Source organism: Lipophrys pholis (assembly GCF_963383615.2).
Source record: "Lipophrys pholis genome assembly, chromosome: 11".
Classification (NCBI taxonomy): domain Eukaryota; kingdom Metazoa; phylum Chordata; class Actinopteri; order Blenniiformes; family Blenniidae; genus Lipophrys; species Lipophrys pholis.
Window position 1 is genome coordinate 17,518,134 of NC_137631.1, and position 15,864 is coordinate 17,533,997.

A 15,864-nucleotide genomic window follows, 5' to 3' on the forward strand; every position below is an offset into this window, starting at 1 on the left:
AGCTGTTTGATGAGTCAACATGAGATCAGAGACGTTGTAATTTTTCACTATTTTTCAGCCAATTAAATGACAATGGAAATATACTTGCTCGCAGTCTACTGAAGTAACCATTGAATGCCAGTATATAAGAAGACGATTGTGGAAGGGTAGGATTTTGGTCGCATTGTGCAGTGTCTACTTTTAAATATTCATCCTGGTCATATGTATATGGGAATTTGATTCCCGCACACTGAAGCCTCAAATCTGGCCAAATATGACCGGACACATGAAGCCAGTCATCTCCACCCTGGGTCACCACAGCCGCACGTCACTTTCTACATGCTGTTCCTTTTTATAAAACTCTTCCACAATCTGCGTAGCGTTTGACTAGCCTCTGTGATAACAGCTCGGAAAGTTGCTTTACTTCTTTTTGTGTTTCATTTGTGTGGCAGTGGACAGATGCTGAGTCTGGAGGATGGGACATCTTCTGGTGGTGGACAAGACACAGAAAACACCAAGAGAGAAGGGCCCAGCGAGTATGAGATCAGCCTGGAGAACAAAAACAAACAGGTATGACTTTTGTTGTATGTGTGCTTATAAAAGTAATGCTTTGTCAAGTTAAATGTTACTTTAACTCTATTGCACACCAAAGTAACTGATAACTATAGCACAATTGATTTCTCATTTACAGTTGCTAAAGTTTAAGTGGGGCTCTTGTCATTATTTTTGTTGTACTTTAACAATATTGTTGAAGACCTGCTGTCTCTGTTCTGCTCATGAGCTGACAGCTTAAACATTAGCCCAAGCTGTTGGATATCATTTTAATGAACTGAACATTTTACTGTACTGTTTACTAAATTAAGAGTCCCTCATTATCCCTGTGCCGCCCCATCCTCCCAACAGCAGCATCCCCAAAATCCTGTATCCAAAGTTCCTGCAATGAATTAGTAGTTTTGAAAAAGCACAAGTTCACCTCTATGGAAGCTGTCTACTGTTTTCTACATGTTTGTAGTGTGTTTCATCTGCTTTTTTACTGCTTGGTTTAATTGTCATCAGTCAAAAACTGTCCAAGAACTGCTAATTCCCCGATGATAGAGCGTCTTCCTTTAAATAACTGGTGTAAGTTGAGCTGACCTTACTAATCTGTGACTGGACTGACTGACACTGTGCTGACAGCTTTGCCAATGAGTCACCAAAACACTGCTACTGTATATTGCAGCTACACCCACAATCTTTAATCAAGCCGAAGGGAAACAATTAAACTTAACGCATTAGTTTCTTTACCCTGTAGCTTAATGGTTTTTTTTTTGGTTTTTTTCCAATAACCAGTAATATAATTAGGAATAATTGTAGTTCTATAGTGGTCAGCAGTTTGACTTCACAGTGACAATACTCATTTGATTTTGGGCTAAGGAACATTTCTGAGTGGAGTTTTCATGTTCTCCCTGTATGCATGTGGGTTCAACCTTCTCCGCTTTTCGCTCATATTTCAAAAAACCTGCATATGAGGTTATACTAAATATAGAATCTTGATGGCCCATAGGCATGAATATGTATGTGTGACGTGTGCTTGCTGTGTGACAGACTGACAACCTGCCTCCTGTGTAATCTGCCTTTGCCAATTGTCATTTTGGATGGGCTCCATCCCCCACGACCCAAAGTGGAATAGAGGAGGTATCGAAGATGGACAAATACTGATCTAGCTCGACTACTTTTCAGTAAATAATTAATAACTGTGATCAGGTGGCGATTCTTGGCACTAATGTTCCTGCAATAAGCACCTGTTGAGATGGAGGGAAAGCTGACGGTTCTACCTGGTTTAGTGTGAGGAGGAGGATGATCATTTGACATTGTGACTTGCGTGACAAAAAAGATTCCTATTCAGATCTATTTCTGTCTCTGTTGACATGAAAAAGAACACCCAGGATACCTCCGCCACAGCGGCACGAACACGAAAGATGCTAGGTTGTCATGGTAACAGCTAATAACCGCTTCTGGCGGCTGGAGATGTCTTTATTCCTCATAGCAAACCGCTGAAGGGTCTTCTGTTGCTCCTGCTATTGCTGCTGCAATGTGAGCGTGCATGTAGGAGTGTGCCTCTGTGCGCGCGCGTGCGTGCACGCCTGTGCGTATATGTGTGTACATTTGTGCACTTTCTTGTGTGAGAAGATACACAGTCAGGCACATGTGTGGCTGTCCTCCTTTTTCTCCCTTTCTGTCTTTTCTTCCCCAGCCTCCCACTCCTCCTCATCCCCCTCCTTCGTCTCACTTTCACTGAAAATATAAGAGCGCAAAAACTCTGGATGACTGTAAGGGTTTGGGATGAGCCTCTCTTTGGACAAACACAGCCGAAATAGATTTGCGCTTTTTCTCAACAGCACCTTTGTCACAGCCCATTCATCCCCCAGTATTAACAGCTGAATGATGATAAATGCTGTTTACTTTGGCTCTAATGCCATAAACCTTCATCGGTTTAAAAAGAGTAGACAGATAAGTAAGAATGACACGTCTGAGAAGGATGTGAATGGGACTTTCATTACTTGGGGAATGCCCAATCTCTTGATGTTTTGCAGAGATAAGTGCTAAATAGTAATATGTCTGCTCACTTGATGAATACAAAGTAGATGTTGTATACTTATCACTTCAGCTATGACAAGTGACTCTCAGAGCTTTGTAAGCATGTTTGTTTATACAGACTCACTCTAATCCTCCTCTTTCCCTCAGATAGAAGAGTTGGAACAGAGGTATGGAGGTCATCTTATAGCAAGGCGGGCGGCACGACGTATCCAGACGGCTTTTCGCCAGTACCAGCTCAGCAAAAACTTCCAGAAGATCCGCAACTCGCTGTCGGAGAGCAAGCTGCCCCGTCGGATCTCTCTGCGACATCCAAGCCCTTCAGGCCGAAATCGAAATGCGGCCCAGAGACACAGTTACTCTTTGCACCCAGGGGGAGGGCAAATACCCTTACGCTCAAAAACTCCGCCTCCACCCCCATGTCGGTCCACCTCTCTGCCTCCATCTCCTGCATCAGCCCCCACAGCAGTACCTTTATCTGCTCCAGGTCCAGCCCCGCCTCCAGCTCCTGGACCATCACTCACACAGCTGGAAGACTGCTTCTCTGAACAAGTGAGATTCTTCTTCTTTTGCTTTTTGGTGTGTTTAAGGATACAAAAAAAAGGGGAAATTGTATTTAAAAAGTGGCACTGAATCCAGGATGAAATTTTAAATTAACCCTGTTGACAGATATTTTTGTAGGACGTAATCTGTGAAGATTAGATTTATTTTCTTTTACACAGTGTGCCGGTTTTTCTGTATTGGTCAAACTAGAATACATGACTGAAAGAAAGCGGACTATAAAACAAAATTGTATCTCATTAAAAGACACATTTGCCATGATATGTATTTGTACTGTAGACAAATTAAAATGATAAAATAAAGCAACAGAGAAAAGACAGAGCCTATAAAAACATAGGTTTATGTGTGATTGTTAATTGGTGACTCTAAAATTGGATGGGTGACAAGTTGCTTCTAGTAAAAAAGTAAAAACGTAACGTAGCTTCAATCATAGTGAGATAAGATGGAGATAGAGTAGGAATAGATGGCCCCAGCAAATTGCACTCTGCATGTTGGCCCTTATGTGTTCAAAAGCTCAAAGGAGTACGTCTTCTATATTTATTTTATTTTTAAACTTCAGGTGCTGCAATTACAGTGCAATCTGAGCCAAATAGATATGGAGGCTACTCTCTTATTTATGGGGAAATGCTACCTCCTTCCTTTACCACATTGTTACAGCTGCTTCTCGCTGTACTCTTCAGTTAGGAGGCAGAAAATGAGTGATTTACGTCCTCATATCTTTTCTACAGAAATTTTAAGCAGAAAAGAGGTTTATACTAGGGTAACTTGGCTGCGAGCTCTTCAAGTCATAAACATGTTTTTTTCACTAACTGCTGAGTCAGAAAGTTAACCTCTGAGGAAGCATTGGCTTCCTACATGCAGAGGGTATTAAAGTCCCCACTAAAAGGGTCAAATGTTTCATGAGGACACATCTGTGGGGTTTTAGAAGACTTTATTTATCCTCAAAGCATTTTTCCTGCTCCAGCTTTCAGATCTGGAAACAAAAGCTACGACAGTCAACTGAAGGGTGAACTGAGACTTTGTGCAGACATTTATGTTTACAACTTTCTGTTGGATAGTTGATGTTTGAAGTGCTTTTAAATATTGAATGTAGCTCCACTTTTTTTAGACATGGGCAATATTTGGCCATATTTTTCAGACTGAAACACCTCTTTGTTTAACTTTTTTTGCACAGCTTGGTTTAAATAAGGCCAAGTGTTTAGGTAATGACAAAATATCAGCACAACTAATTACATCTATCTATCTATCTATCTATCTATCTATCTATCTATCTATCTATCTATCTATCTATCTATCTATCTATCTATTTATCTATCTATCTATCTATCTATCTATCTATCTATCTATCTATCTATCTATCTATCTATCTATCACGTTAGTGTGGCAGTCGGAAAGCAATTTCACTTAGTGACGTCATAATAATGTGACGGCGGCGCAAGTTAGTGACGTCCACCATGGTGGGGAAAGAACTACAAGTTTCCCAAGATGGACTACAAAAGCACATTTGGGTTTTATATGATTTAAAGTTGTTCAAGGCAGATTATTGAGTTGGTAACTTACATGATCTGCTCCCTTTTTCCGACATCGTGAGTTTACCTGAACGCTCGGATATGTGGGTCCCTTTAAATGTTGTCGCCGCAAGGAATGGTGGGGCAGCATGAGCTCGCCTCCTTTGCGAAAGGACGCATCAGTGGTTCCTAAGATAAAGGAGGCTCTAAAGGAAGCAACGAGCCTCCGTTCCTTTGCTTATTGAGAATTCGGACAGTCCTTATCATGGCCGCCACACAAAACACTTCCGGGGTTAAGGAAAAGTTGATAGTTAAGGAGTTAGGAGGGACAATTCGGATGATCCTAGATAGTTAGTTGATCTAGTTTAGCTTAGTCTAATATCTGGAAGTTGCCAACCAAGAGTGAAGAGAGTTTTGTGTGCCATGTCCCCCTGCAATGGTGTTCCTGGTTGGTGTGTGGCAAAGTAAAAGCTTCTACTGATTGCAGCAGGATTCAAGGGAAAAACTCATTAAAATCTGTGAATCCTATGCACCGCATGCCCCAATATATAATTGTCATTGGTGTTGACAGTCATGGCCTGGTTGTGCATTGCTCTGCCTACCCAACCCTGGTGTTCACCACACATCACTGGATAGATGGATACAGCATATATTCATTGTTCTTGAGTTAATGTACTGATTGACATCTGGCTTTAATGGTGAATGATACTTGAAACTGCATGTCATGTCCTGCTCCCTGCTCAGTCGCCCAGCTGCTGTCACTATCTTGTACCACTAATCTTACAAATAGGCACTAATTAGTAAACTTCATGCTATCATAATTCTTTTTTTTTCATATATATGAGTCATATGCCCTGACCTGGTTCAATCAGTTTTTGATGCACGTTTTTTTTTAATGGCTCTTGCAGCTGCATTCTTTGGCGCAGTCGATTGATGAGGCCCTTCGTGGTTGGAGTTTGTCTGAAAGTGGAGAGGGGAAAGGACTACTGATGGACCCCGGGGCCCTACGCGCAGCAGCTGAGAGTGCTTGTCTGCCCCGCAGTGCCAGCTCACTGCTAATGGCCTTCAGGGATGTTACTGTGCACATCGACAGCAATAGCTCCTACACCATCTCCTCCGCCACCACCACAACCACCACCTCTCTCGGCAATGCAGGTGGAGAACCAGGCAGCAGGAAGACCTCTGTGAGTGGCATGGCTGGCGGAGGAGATGGCTTTTCAGTAGAGGATCCAGAGTTTCCAGCACCTCCACCGAGTGAGGAGCTGGAAATGGTTGATCCAGGATCCAGGAGGGGGTCAACAGTGCCAACTGCAGGAGGTGGAGGGATGGAGGCAGAATGCAGTTCAGACAGACTGGGGTCCACTTCCACTTCTACCTCTACCTCCACTTCCATCTCCACCTCAGCCCAATCGAATCAGCAGCCCGCCCAGATTTACACCCAGTACCAGCAGTACCACTACACTCATCCTCAGCAGATGGCTGGGGGGCCGAGCCCAGAAGCCCTGCAGGCCCTAGTTGTTTCTTTGCCTCGGGACCGGTGCCAGGATCCAGCCTCCTGCCGCTCGCCAACCCTATCGACTGATACGCACCGCAAACGCCTCTATCGCATAGGACTCAACCTCTTCAATGTGTGAGTGGGCCAGCAAAACACACGCACACGCACACGCACACGCACGCGCACACACACGCACGCACGCACGTACGCACACTCACACAGCACTATTGCAAAAAGCACATTAAATATTTCTGCGCCCTCTGGCTCAGGGTTCAAAGTACACTTTAAGCTGTTTGTATCTTACAAATCTCCAACAGCCTTCTGAAACTGCTCTAAGCAGCTCCTCATTAGTGTTTGCGTTTGTTGGGAGGAGCTGCCTGCTCGGTGCCATCCTGAGATGGTGTGATGTCCAATGAAAAATAGACGGAGAGCAACACTGGGGCACAAACAGAGAGAAAGCGGAAAACGAGCCAGAACAAGAGAGGCAGCTCAGCAGGTCAAGAATAATGTGAAAGCTGCTCAGTTCCTAAAATAGACTCCATGGTTGGCTTGCACTTACCATTAGTTAATACAAATCAAAGTAAATGAACTCACAAGCGTCAGTGACAGTGATTCTGATCCAGGAGTCCAGGAGGCTAACAGCTTTTGCACATGAATGCACTCTCCTTTTCCCACTTCTTTCCTCTCCTGTTACATCTTGTACACACACACACACACACACACACACACACACACACACACACACACACACACACACACACACACACACACACACACACACACACACACACACACACACACACACACACACACACGCACACACACACACACACACACACGCACGGAAACACACACGCACTCGGCGTCAGTAACTACAGTGGCACAGTGGTGTAACACATCTTCTTTCTCACTGAGGCGCACACACCTATCTGCTTGAATGCACAAGAAAAATCATATACACATTGTTAACTCTGATGCTGTCCTTCTTCTCTGCTGTTGGTTATCTGTGGCCAGGAACCCGGAGAGAGGCATTCACTTCCTAATCACACGGGGTTTTGTCCCAGACACGGCCATCGGAGTGGCTCACTTCCTGCTGCAGAGGAAAGGCCTGAGCCGGCAGATGATTGGAGAGTTCTTGGGGAACAGCAAGCTGCAATTCAACAGAGATGTCCTTGAGTAAGTTCCTCTTACATATGCACGGTGACATTTCTGCTTTACACAGATAATACACAAGAGGGGTGCCAGGAGGTCTGATAGGGACTTTAAGAACAAATCTCCTATTATTTTTTAAACCAGATGATTTTAAAGCTGAGATTATTTGAATACTGCTCAATAATCTCAACAGAAAGTCAATGGACTTGGTTTCCCTGCAAAGTTAAATTACCATTTTACAGCCTTTCATGAAAGCAATTGGCTCAGTTATTATTGAAATGCTTTAAGATTTAGTTTGGAAATAAAAAACTCAAATGATGTTCATTGCACTTGACACTGTTATAAAAAAGGTTTTAGATCTTGTAGATATTGTGTGGGTTCCTTAATTGAAATAAACTGATTTGGACTGATGTTTTCTCAATTACTGCCTGAAAGTAATGACAGAGTGTTAAACACTTATCTCGACTATGTACCTAGAACGGAGCACTTAAAGTCACAAACGTAGACTTTTTAATAAAAAATTTCAGTCTCAAAGCTCAGGCCTGGATTACTAGATGACTTTTTGAGTTTCGAGGATATAAAGTATTTCCCTGCAGGCATGACACTGGCTTTGCTTCGGAGCAAGCTCATTAGTTCATTATTCAGGCCAGTTATATCAGTTTTATGACTTCTCCTCTGGAAGAAAGTGTGAAAAGCATCAGGACCAAAATCATTTGTTTAACATTTAATCAACATTAGACACTGTAGACTCAAAAAAAAAAAAGGAAAGTAATTATAAAGTTCAGTAGGTTGTTTTTTTTTACTACCTGTGGATCACCGTTCTGAAGTTTTTATCCATTTTTAATGGCCCACATTACTAGACCTGATTGTTTTGTAAAATGTGCTAACTTTGATGCTCCATCACCACATAAGGATGGAAACTAGAGATGGCAAAACTCACTTATCGATTGGTCTTTTTCTGTTTTTTGTGCTTTCCGTCATACCAATGTGTGTACCAAACATCAGTTTGCTGATTGATTTTTGTTACCGTGCAATACTGACACAGAAGATTCAGTAGCAGGTTTGTTAGACCAGGACTTTAATTAATTATTTTTTTTAGATATCCTTTCATACACTTTGTAATACAGACATGCAATCCTACTTGACGTGCAGCACATGCATGGATAAATGCAAGACATCCATGAAAACATGCATTTTCCTAATGCTTTCACACTTCCCCTTTTTGCATCCATCCGAAGCAGACTGTAAGGCAGAGAAGCTCTATAGAGGAGCTTTTTGCTGAGGTTGTTGTAGAGACTGTAGAAATAGGTCACTGCACTGAACAGACACAAAACCACACACCCTTACTTTCTTTTCCTAAGACACATAGACACACATGGACCCAAATATGCGCATACACATACACATTCCCGGCACAGTCGCGAGTTTGCATCTCTACTACTGCCACAACCTGTCTCGATCCTTTCATGTACGACTCTCTCTTTTGCCCCTTCACTCTGCATTTCATTATTTGGCCCTCTCATCCCTCCTCTTCGTTTGCCAGATCCTTTCTTCTATAAAAAGCTTGTGTGTGTGCCTTTGTGTGTGTGTGCATGCGTGCATGCGTGCGTGCGTGCGTGTGTGCGTGTGTGTGTGTGTGTGTGCATGAGCAAACATGTCATCTCTATGTGCATCTTCCAGGTCATCGGCTTTGTAAGGGAGGTATGACTGTAATAGGGAAATTTGCCATCAGCACTTGAGTACACATAGTTTGTTAAACACGCGCACACGCGCACACACACACACACACACACACACACACACACACACACACACACACACACACACACACACACACACACACCTTCTTTTTAATGTGACTTAAACTACTCTCTCTCTCTCTCTCTCTCGCTCTCCCTCTCTCTCTCTCCCTCTCTCTCTCTCTCTCTCTCCTTTTTCTCGTCCCTGTCTGTCTTTCTCTTTATAGCTGTGTTGTGGACGAGATGGATTTTTCTGGCATGGAGCTTGACGAGGCCCTGAGAAAGTTCCAGGCTCATGTCCGTGTTCAGGGCGAAGCACAGAAAGTGGAGAGACTCATCGAAGCCTTTAGGTGAGACCGTCTGACTAACCATTGCCGGCTTTACTTTTTTATGTATGGTAATTCAACACAATAGCAGTGAGTCCATCATATGACCAGTTGTGGTTAGGGTTCTCTGAACCTTTTGAAATGATTAGAACTTTTGCCTGTGGCTAACCTATGCAAAAAAACTGAAACAATGAAACGTAACCAAGCTGACATATTTTGCAATAAAATGAAAAAGAAAAAATGTTTTCTACTCTAGTAGCCTTGGGGTAGCAGACGTATCACAAACAGCATACTAATAGGCAGGCTATAGAGATATTGAAGTATTCAACTGGTTTTCCTCGCTCACTGCAGCAGGCTCGCTTTGATGACACCAAAAGCCCTGTATCATTAGCAAATTACACTGATTGCCTGTAACCTTTGACTAAACTCAGCAGTGTTTGATTGTCAGCCAATCATAACAGAGATCTGAGCTGCAGGCAATCAGTGTGCATTCCACCAGGACAAAAATAGATGCTCCGTTTCACGAGTCTCCCCCCTATGGCCACCTTCTGGTCTTCCTTTTGGACTGTCTGTGTGTGCTCTATCGTTACATGGCAAGTTCCATCCCAAATCGTACATGAATATGCATAAGTGCATGTTTGGTAATCAAAAGGATTAAGTTGGTTTTCTGCTCGTTTCATCAGGACTCACTCTGGCCCTGCAGCCACTAAACTGCAGAAGTATATCTGCTGAAGAAGACAAATCTAAGTGCCAAAAGGACCCTGAGAGCCCGACATTAGTTTTCACATCTCCTTTGTGGCCAGTCTAACTTTGCCTCGGACAAACGCCTGCATGGACACAGGTTTTGTTACACTCTTTGGAATAGAAGGAACCAAGCAGGGAATGCAACTTGTGCTTTATTCACTGGCCGGCACTGTCCTTGAAATGCCCTAGTTATAGCCTGTGATTGCCCTCTGGGCTGAAAATGCAATAAAAATGCCCATCACTGTTTTCTATAACAAAGTAATTGCTCACATCTCTGTGTACATTTAATGTCCCTCTGCTGATGTGTTGCTCTTTCCCTCAGGAAGACCAACAATGTCAGCAACATGACATCAGTTGAGTCACTGCCTCTTTGAACTCATTAGATGATGTCTTTTCCACTATAGGAGTGTATGATCACCGTAATAAATGTATTGACTGTCATTAGACTGGCATTGAACATCTGCATTCATAAAAAATGACCTCAACTTTAAAAAGTTTACAGCATTTTTTCCCTTTTTTTTTTTTTTCCTATACGCAACGTTTATATAACGTTTATACAGCTAACATGATGTTAGTAACTGATGTCACGCATTGCTGATTTGGAAATGGCGTAAACAGCAGATGAAAGTACAGATGGTGTGAGTGTCATTAGGGTTGCAGGTATTTGGACAGGAACCAGATTATGAGACAAATTCATGTTTTGACTGATAATGATGGTAGATTAGAGGTTAAATGTGTGCGTCAACATCATGGAAGTCCTCCAAAAGTCACTAAAGTTGCTAGTTTGTCCTCACTGCTGGCATGGCTGATGAAAATAGATAGGACGCTACATAAAATTGTGTTACAGTGCAGCATTTTAGTAGGAAGGCTCTGCCTCGAACCGGTAAGTCAGCTATGTCATTCAGTGTGGAGTTTGCTTGTTCTGCTGAGGCCTACATGGGTTTTCTACTGCACAGCAAAAATGTTCATCTTTGGTTATTTGGAGATTGACTTTAGTTGTGAATGGTAATTAGAGGGTTCAGTATCTCCATGTATTCCTTGACAGAGTGATGGATATCACACCTCATAGCCAAGGTCACATATAGCAAGGCGAGATAAAATGGGTACAGATGAATAGATAGATCAATGAATAAATACAAGTGCAAGAAAAAATACTCCATCATTCGTGCCAATCAATTCTGTTATTTTCTGTCACAATAAGGGAACTTTTTAAAATTTATTTTAGTTTTGTTATCAGAATTGCTCTTCCCGGGATTCTTATTGTCCTGGGATCATAATTTTGTGGAACAATATTTTTATACTCCTCTCCTTCCTGGAGGGATGTCGCTGGTCTAACTCCTTCATTGAAGTGCTCTAAATGTGTGTGTTTTTTGTAAATGAAGTTAGCTGATTTTGTCCTCTTTAAAGAGCTCGCGTGTGACTGTTTTACTGTGTGTTTGGGATCACTTCATGTTGTCCTATCTTCCGCTTCCAGAGACTGGGAGTCCTTTTTCAGTCCAGCTCGGCAAACATGCTGAACCCCTTCTGATACATACGCATTTGTGAAATTTGTTTGATTTCATCTCACCAAAGACGCAGCTTCCACTGATTCCTCCGGCATACTTTATCATCATTTGGCAATGTCAGATTTAGCTTTGAGGCACAAACTTATCTGTTTTTATATGCACTGTCTTTCTTCTTTGATGTGAACTTGTTTGATGCATATTGTCTGTCTATAACAGAAAAGTCGAGTTTTACAGAAATAGTTTGTGCCAGATCAGAGGCATTTACAAGGTTTTTCTAAATTTTATTTTAGGATAGCAAAAACAATGTAGTTATACTGTGGCTCTTCAGCGCAACGATGCTTTTGTTCATTTTGCTGTATCGCAACCTGGTTTCTCACTCCTCACAAAATTCCAGCCAAACTGAGCCGACTGTGATGTTGACAGGTTTTACAGGTTTTTGCAGACATCATTAAAAAAGTTGATAGTGGATTTGTTTGGAGCTGATTTCAGTCATGGATTAATTCGTATTTGTTGCACGAGTTAATATTTACAGCAGCTGGACTGTGTGTGTGGTGGTGGTGGTGGGGGGTGTCTGGGTGATACATCTTTTATTGTGATGGGAAAACAAAGCACTTCCATGGCACAAAGGAACAATTCAGTTTTGGCTGCACTGCCTGCACTTGTTAGAGGACTCCGTTTATGTTGGTTTTGTTCTCATCGTCAGTTGTAAACAATATGAATTATACTGATTATCTCTGAGTCATCCCATAAGGAAAGTGTTGACTTCTTTCAAGCCAGAAGTCACAAGGGTAGAGAGGAAACGATCATGGCGCTTTCCCTCTCTGATCCTGATTCGAGGGGCAATCAGAACACCCACTACGGCCATCAGTTAATCACGTCACACTCAATCATACGAGTCGAGCCCGGGGTTTCAGATAATAAAGTCAACAGCGATCTCAGACCACGCTGTTTAGCGGGAGCCGAGAGTGTAGGTCAGAAAGGAGCGGGCTTTATCAGGACAGCCAGACATCCGATGCCGTATCTGTTACGTAACTGTTGTTATGTCATCTGTTTGAAGCGCCTTGTACTCTTGTGGAGAGTAGTTCTTTTATATGAAGTGGTGTTTTTGCCAGCTGGCATGTAACGTCCATATACAGATAGGAAATTAAGAGACGGGAAGCTTGTGTTTAAATAAACTGGTTACATAAGAGGGAGATCCATGCTGGGAAATGTGTGAATGAAGCACAAATAAATGTGCCTATTGACTGCTTCATTTATTCACTTCACAGTGTACTCACTCACTGTGTAAGCACGGACACATATGCATTTATGTATTCATGTGCACAACCATTTGCATATGCACACTCTCACACATCGCATGTGTTGCGTTGTATTCGGTCTTGGATAAATTTGCTGCAGAATTGCGTCAAGTTTGCAAAGCAAGGAGCTTCTGTGTGTGTGTGTGTGTGTGTGTGTGTGTGTGTGTGTGTGTGTGTGTGTGTGTGTGTGTGTGTGTTCCTGTAATAACTGCAATGACACTCGTGCCTTTCTATTTTCTCTCGAGACAAAGGTATCATGGTTGAAGTGGGCCGGCTGGTTGATTGATACCATGTGATTTGTCTGGTCTTAGATCTCGTGTGAGATGCGGGAAACGACTCTCTGGTTGCGCAGGTCTCAGATGCGGCCTCTTGCTTGCATATGCTGTGACAAGTACATAGTCCTCTGGAGCAGAGCAGCCCTCTCCATGTCTGCATCCTGCTGGCTGCAAAGATAAAAGCCTCCCACCACTAACATGGCCCACTGTGTAAGTGTAAGTGACAGTAAGAAAGATAGGGGGAGGGAGCAGTGAGGGAACGAAGGATGCAAGTGAGGGTTTACAAAGCCTATGGGCAGCAGTGGGGCGATGCAAGGCCAAATGCAGATTGGGCAGCATGAGTTTACCTGAGGCAGAATTATTTGGCACTGCCAAATGTCTCCTATGTGCTGTCAGTCTCATTTATAGCACCCCGACTGCTCCTCAAATCTGAGTAGAAGCTGCAATTAGCCAGATCATACTTCTGCAGCTGTTATAGTGACATATCGACCTGAAAATCAATGCTCTGAACCAAATTCCTTCAACTTACAGCATGTTTTTTTTTTTTTTTTTTGAACATTTCAACTCACTGCTCATTGCTATGTTTTGAATCAGTTTCAAGCTAAGATGAATTTAAGAGCTTTTGGTCAAAACATGGTACAATAATACAGTCTGAGAGCACATTATTATTTTCCAAATGCACACATAAATGGTAGTGACGGTGCCACGTTTAAGTCTATTATCACATTTTTTCAAAAGTGTTAGGTATGATGTTATAGTATTATTTATTACCTTTGTAATGTCTGATATCCTTATAGTAGCTTTAATTTGTTTGGTACCACTACATATTGGGGGTCTAGTTCCCACCTGCAGTCACATAATATATGAGTTAGGGGTTGACTGGTATTTTAAAAAGGGATAGGGTGGTGACAAGGGTGAAGCCAAGGGTGCAGCCTGCCTTCATCTGCAATTGGCACCAGCCTCCTGCAACCATAAGTGGATGAAGCGGTATAAAAGATGAATGGATGTAACCCCAGAGAAAATATTTTGGAGACCGAAGATACCAAACTCCAAGTTGCCACTGATCTGTGTTTGAATGAGAGAATGCACAGATTTTACCATTCCTGTATTGAGCCACCTTAAGCTATTAAGTTATTTTATATGAGTAAAATCTATCTACCATTACCATTTAAAATGGCAAAGTAATGTTGCTGGCTGAAATAATGACAAAGAGGTTTGTTTGACTGATTAAAATAACTGTTCTCCTGTTTGCCCTCCACAGTCAGAGATACTGTATGTGTAATCCTGATGTGGTGCAGCAGTTTCACAACCCAGACACCATCTTCATCCTGGCCTTCGCTGTAGTCCTCCTCAACACCGACATGTACTCTCCCAACATTAAACCCCAACGCAAAATGGGCCTGGATGACTTCATACGCAACCTCAGAGGTGAGTGTGTGCATGTAATATTGTTGTATCTATGTGAGTGACCTTGCTTTGTCAGTCTGTATGCTCTGTGTGCTGTGTCTGCGTGTTGTTTCAATGAGTGGGCGCTGTCCCTGTGGGCATAAGGCATAATGAGCTGCCGCCATGTTTCAACATTTATGCCAAGTGGTTTTATGAGCGAAGTTTGAACCTTGGTTTTATATATAGCAGTTACATATGCACACATGAACAGCTCTACACTGAACTGCAGAGCATGAGGAGATTCATTGAGTTGATAAGCTGCAAAACTAAAATTATGCCGATCTTAAAGTGGAGAGTAGAAAGCAGTGGAAGTCAAAGTTTTACAACAAGCACCCACTTATCATTCTCACGATCAGTCTTTTGAGTGACAGCCACTTGAACTGAGGTAAATTGCTCAAAGATGCTGCAGTTGCCTGGCTCTGCTTGCTTCCATCATGAAACCCATCAGCAGTGCAGGAGCAGATTCCTGATATCCTTGACTCGGTGCTTTGCCTCCGAGATTGTGGCATCAGCCCATTTAATTGAGGTTCACTTAGTGTTAGATTTAACGATACAAGCCAGGGTTTCTGGAAGGAGCTCATCACTCGTGCTGAGCTCTCTGAAGCTCTCCGAACTTCCTCACTGTTTGGACGTTCATCCGATACATACATTTACTTCTCGTGATCTAAACAAGATCACACAAGCTTCAATTTGTATCATCAGTTAACATGGAAACGCCAACAGAAGAAAATAAATGTATTTTATGAGGTATTAATTTTTTCCACATAATATTTCACAAGTCTGTGTGCCGCTTTTGTAGTGATAATGGGGGGGGGGGGGGGGGGGGGGGACCTATCTAGAGGATAAAAGCACATTATTCCCTGCTGAAAACTCTACAAAGAAATGAAGGTAATTTGACCATAATATCTGAGATTAAATAAAAAAAAAAAAAAGGATGAGAACATTGTCAGCCTCAAATTCAGATGATTAAATTCATAGTCAGAATCCGCATTAGCTTTCACAGTGGCTGGTTCTAATCACAGAAAAAAAAAATATGCACCATGAATCTGTTGAAGCGAATAAAATTTTCATTAGATAATATCAATGGGTCAGGGCCAAACTGTATCAAATTGTGATATTTAGATTTTCAAGTGTATATCATTTAATTTACAGAATAAGAAGCTGTCGCCTGTTTTTGTCTTAAGTGCCTCAAACCAAACAGCACAAAGCAGATTCTGTTTTACTGGATTTTCCTTTAAAAGCTTCTCTGAACTGCTCTGTGT

At 42.3% G+C, this 15,864-nt stretch overlaps 1 protein-coding gene across 3 annotated transcripts in view; it reads left to right on the top strand.

Moving 5' to 3' along the window:
• The window catches only part of iqsec3b (IQ motif and Sec7 domain ArfGEF 3b), a 33,800-nt gene that overhangs the window by 9,810 nt on the left and 8,126 nt on the right, over positions 1 to 15,864 (top strand). For all 3 annotated transcript variants that reach the window (XM_080474404.1, XM_080474406.1, XM_080474405.1), the window contains 6 exons: positions 432 to 549; positions 2,704 to 3,105; positions 5,531 to 6,252; positions 7,132 to 7,293; positions 9,236 to 9,358; positions 14,418 to 14,584. In XM_080474404.1, coding sequence (XP_080330530.1) covers positions 432 to 549; positions 2,704 to 3,105; positions 5,531 to 6,252; positions 7,132 to 7,293; positions 9,236 to 9,358; positions 14,418 to 14,584 — 1,694 coding nt within the window. The remainder of the gene's footprint in view (positions 1 to 431; positions 550 to 2,703; positions 3,106 to 5,530; positions 6,253 to 7,131; positions 7,294 to 9,235; positions 9,359 to 14,417; positions 14,585 to 15,864) is intronic.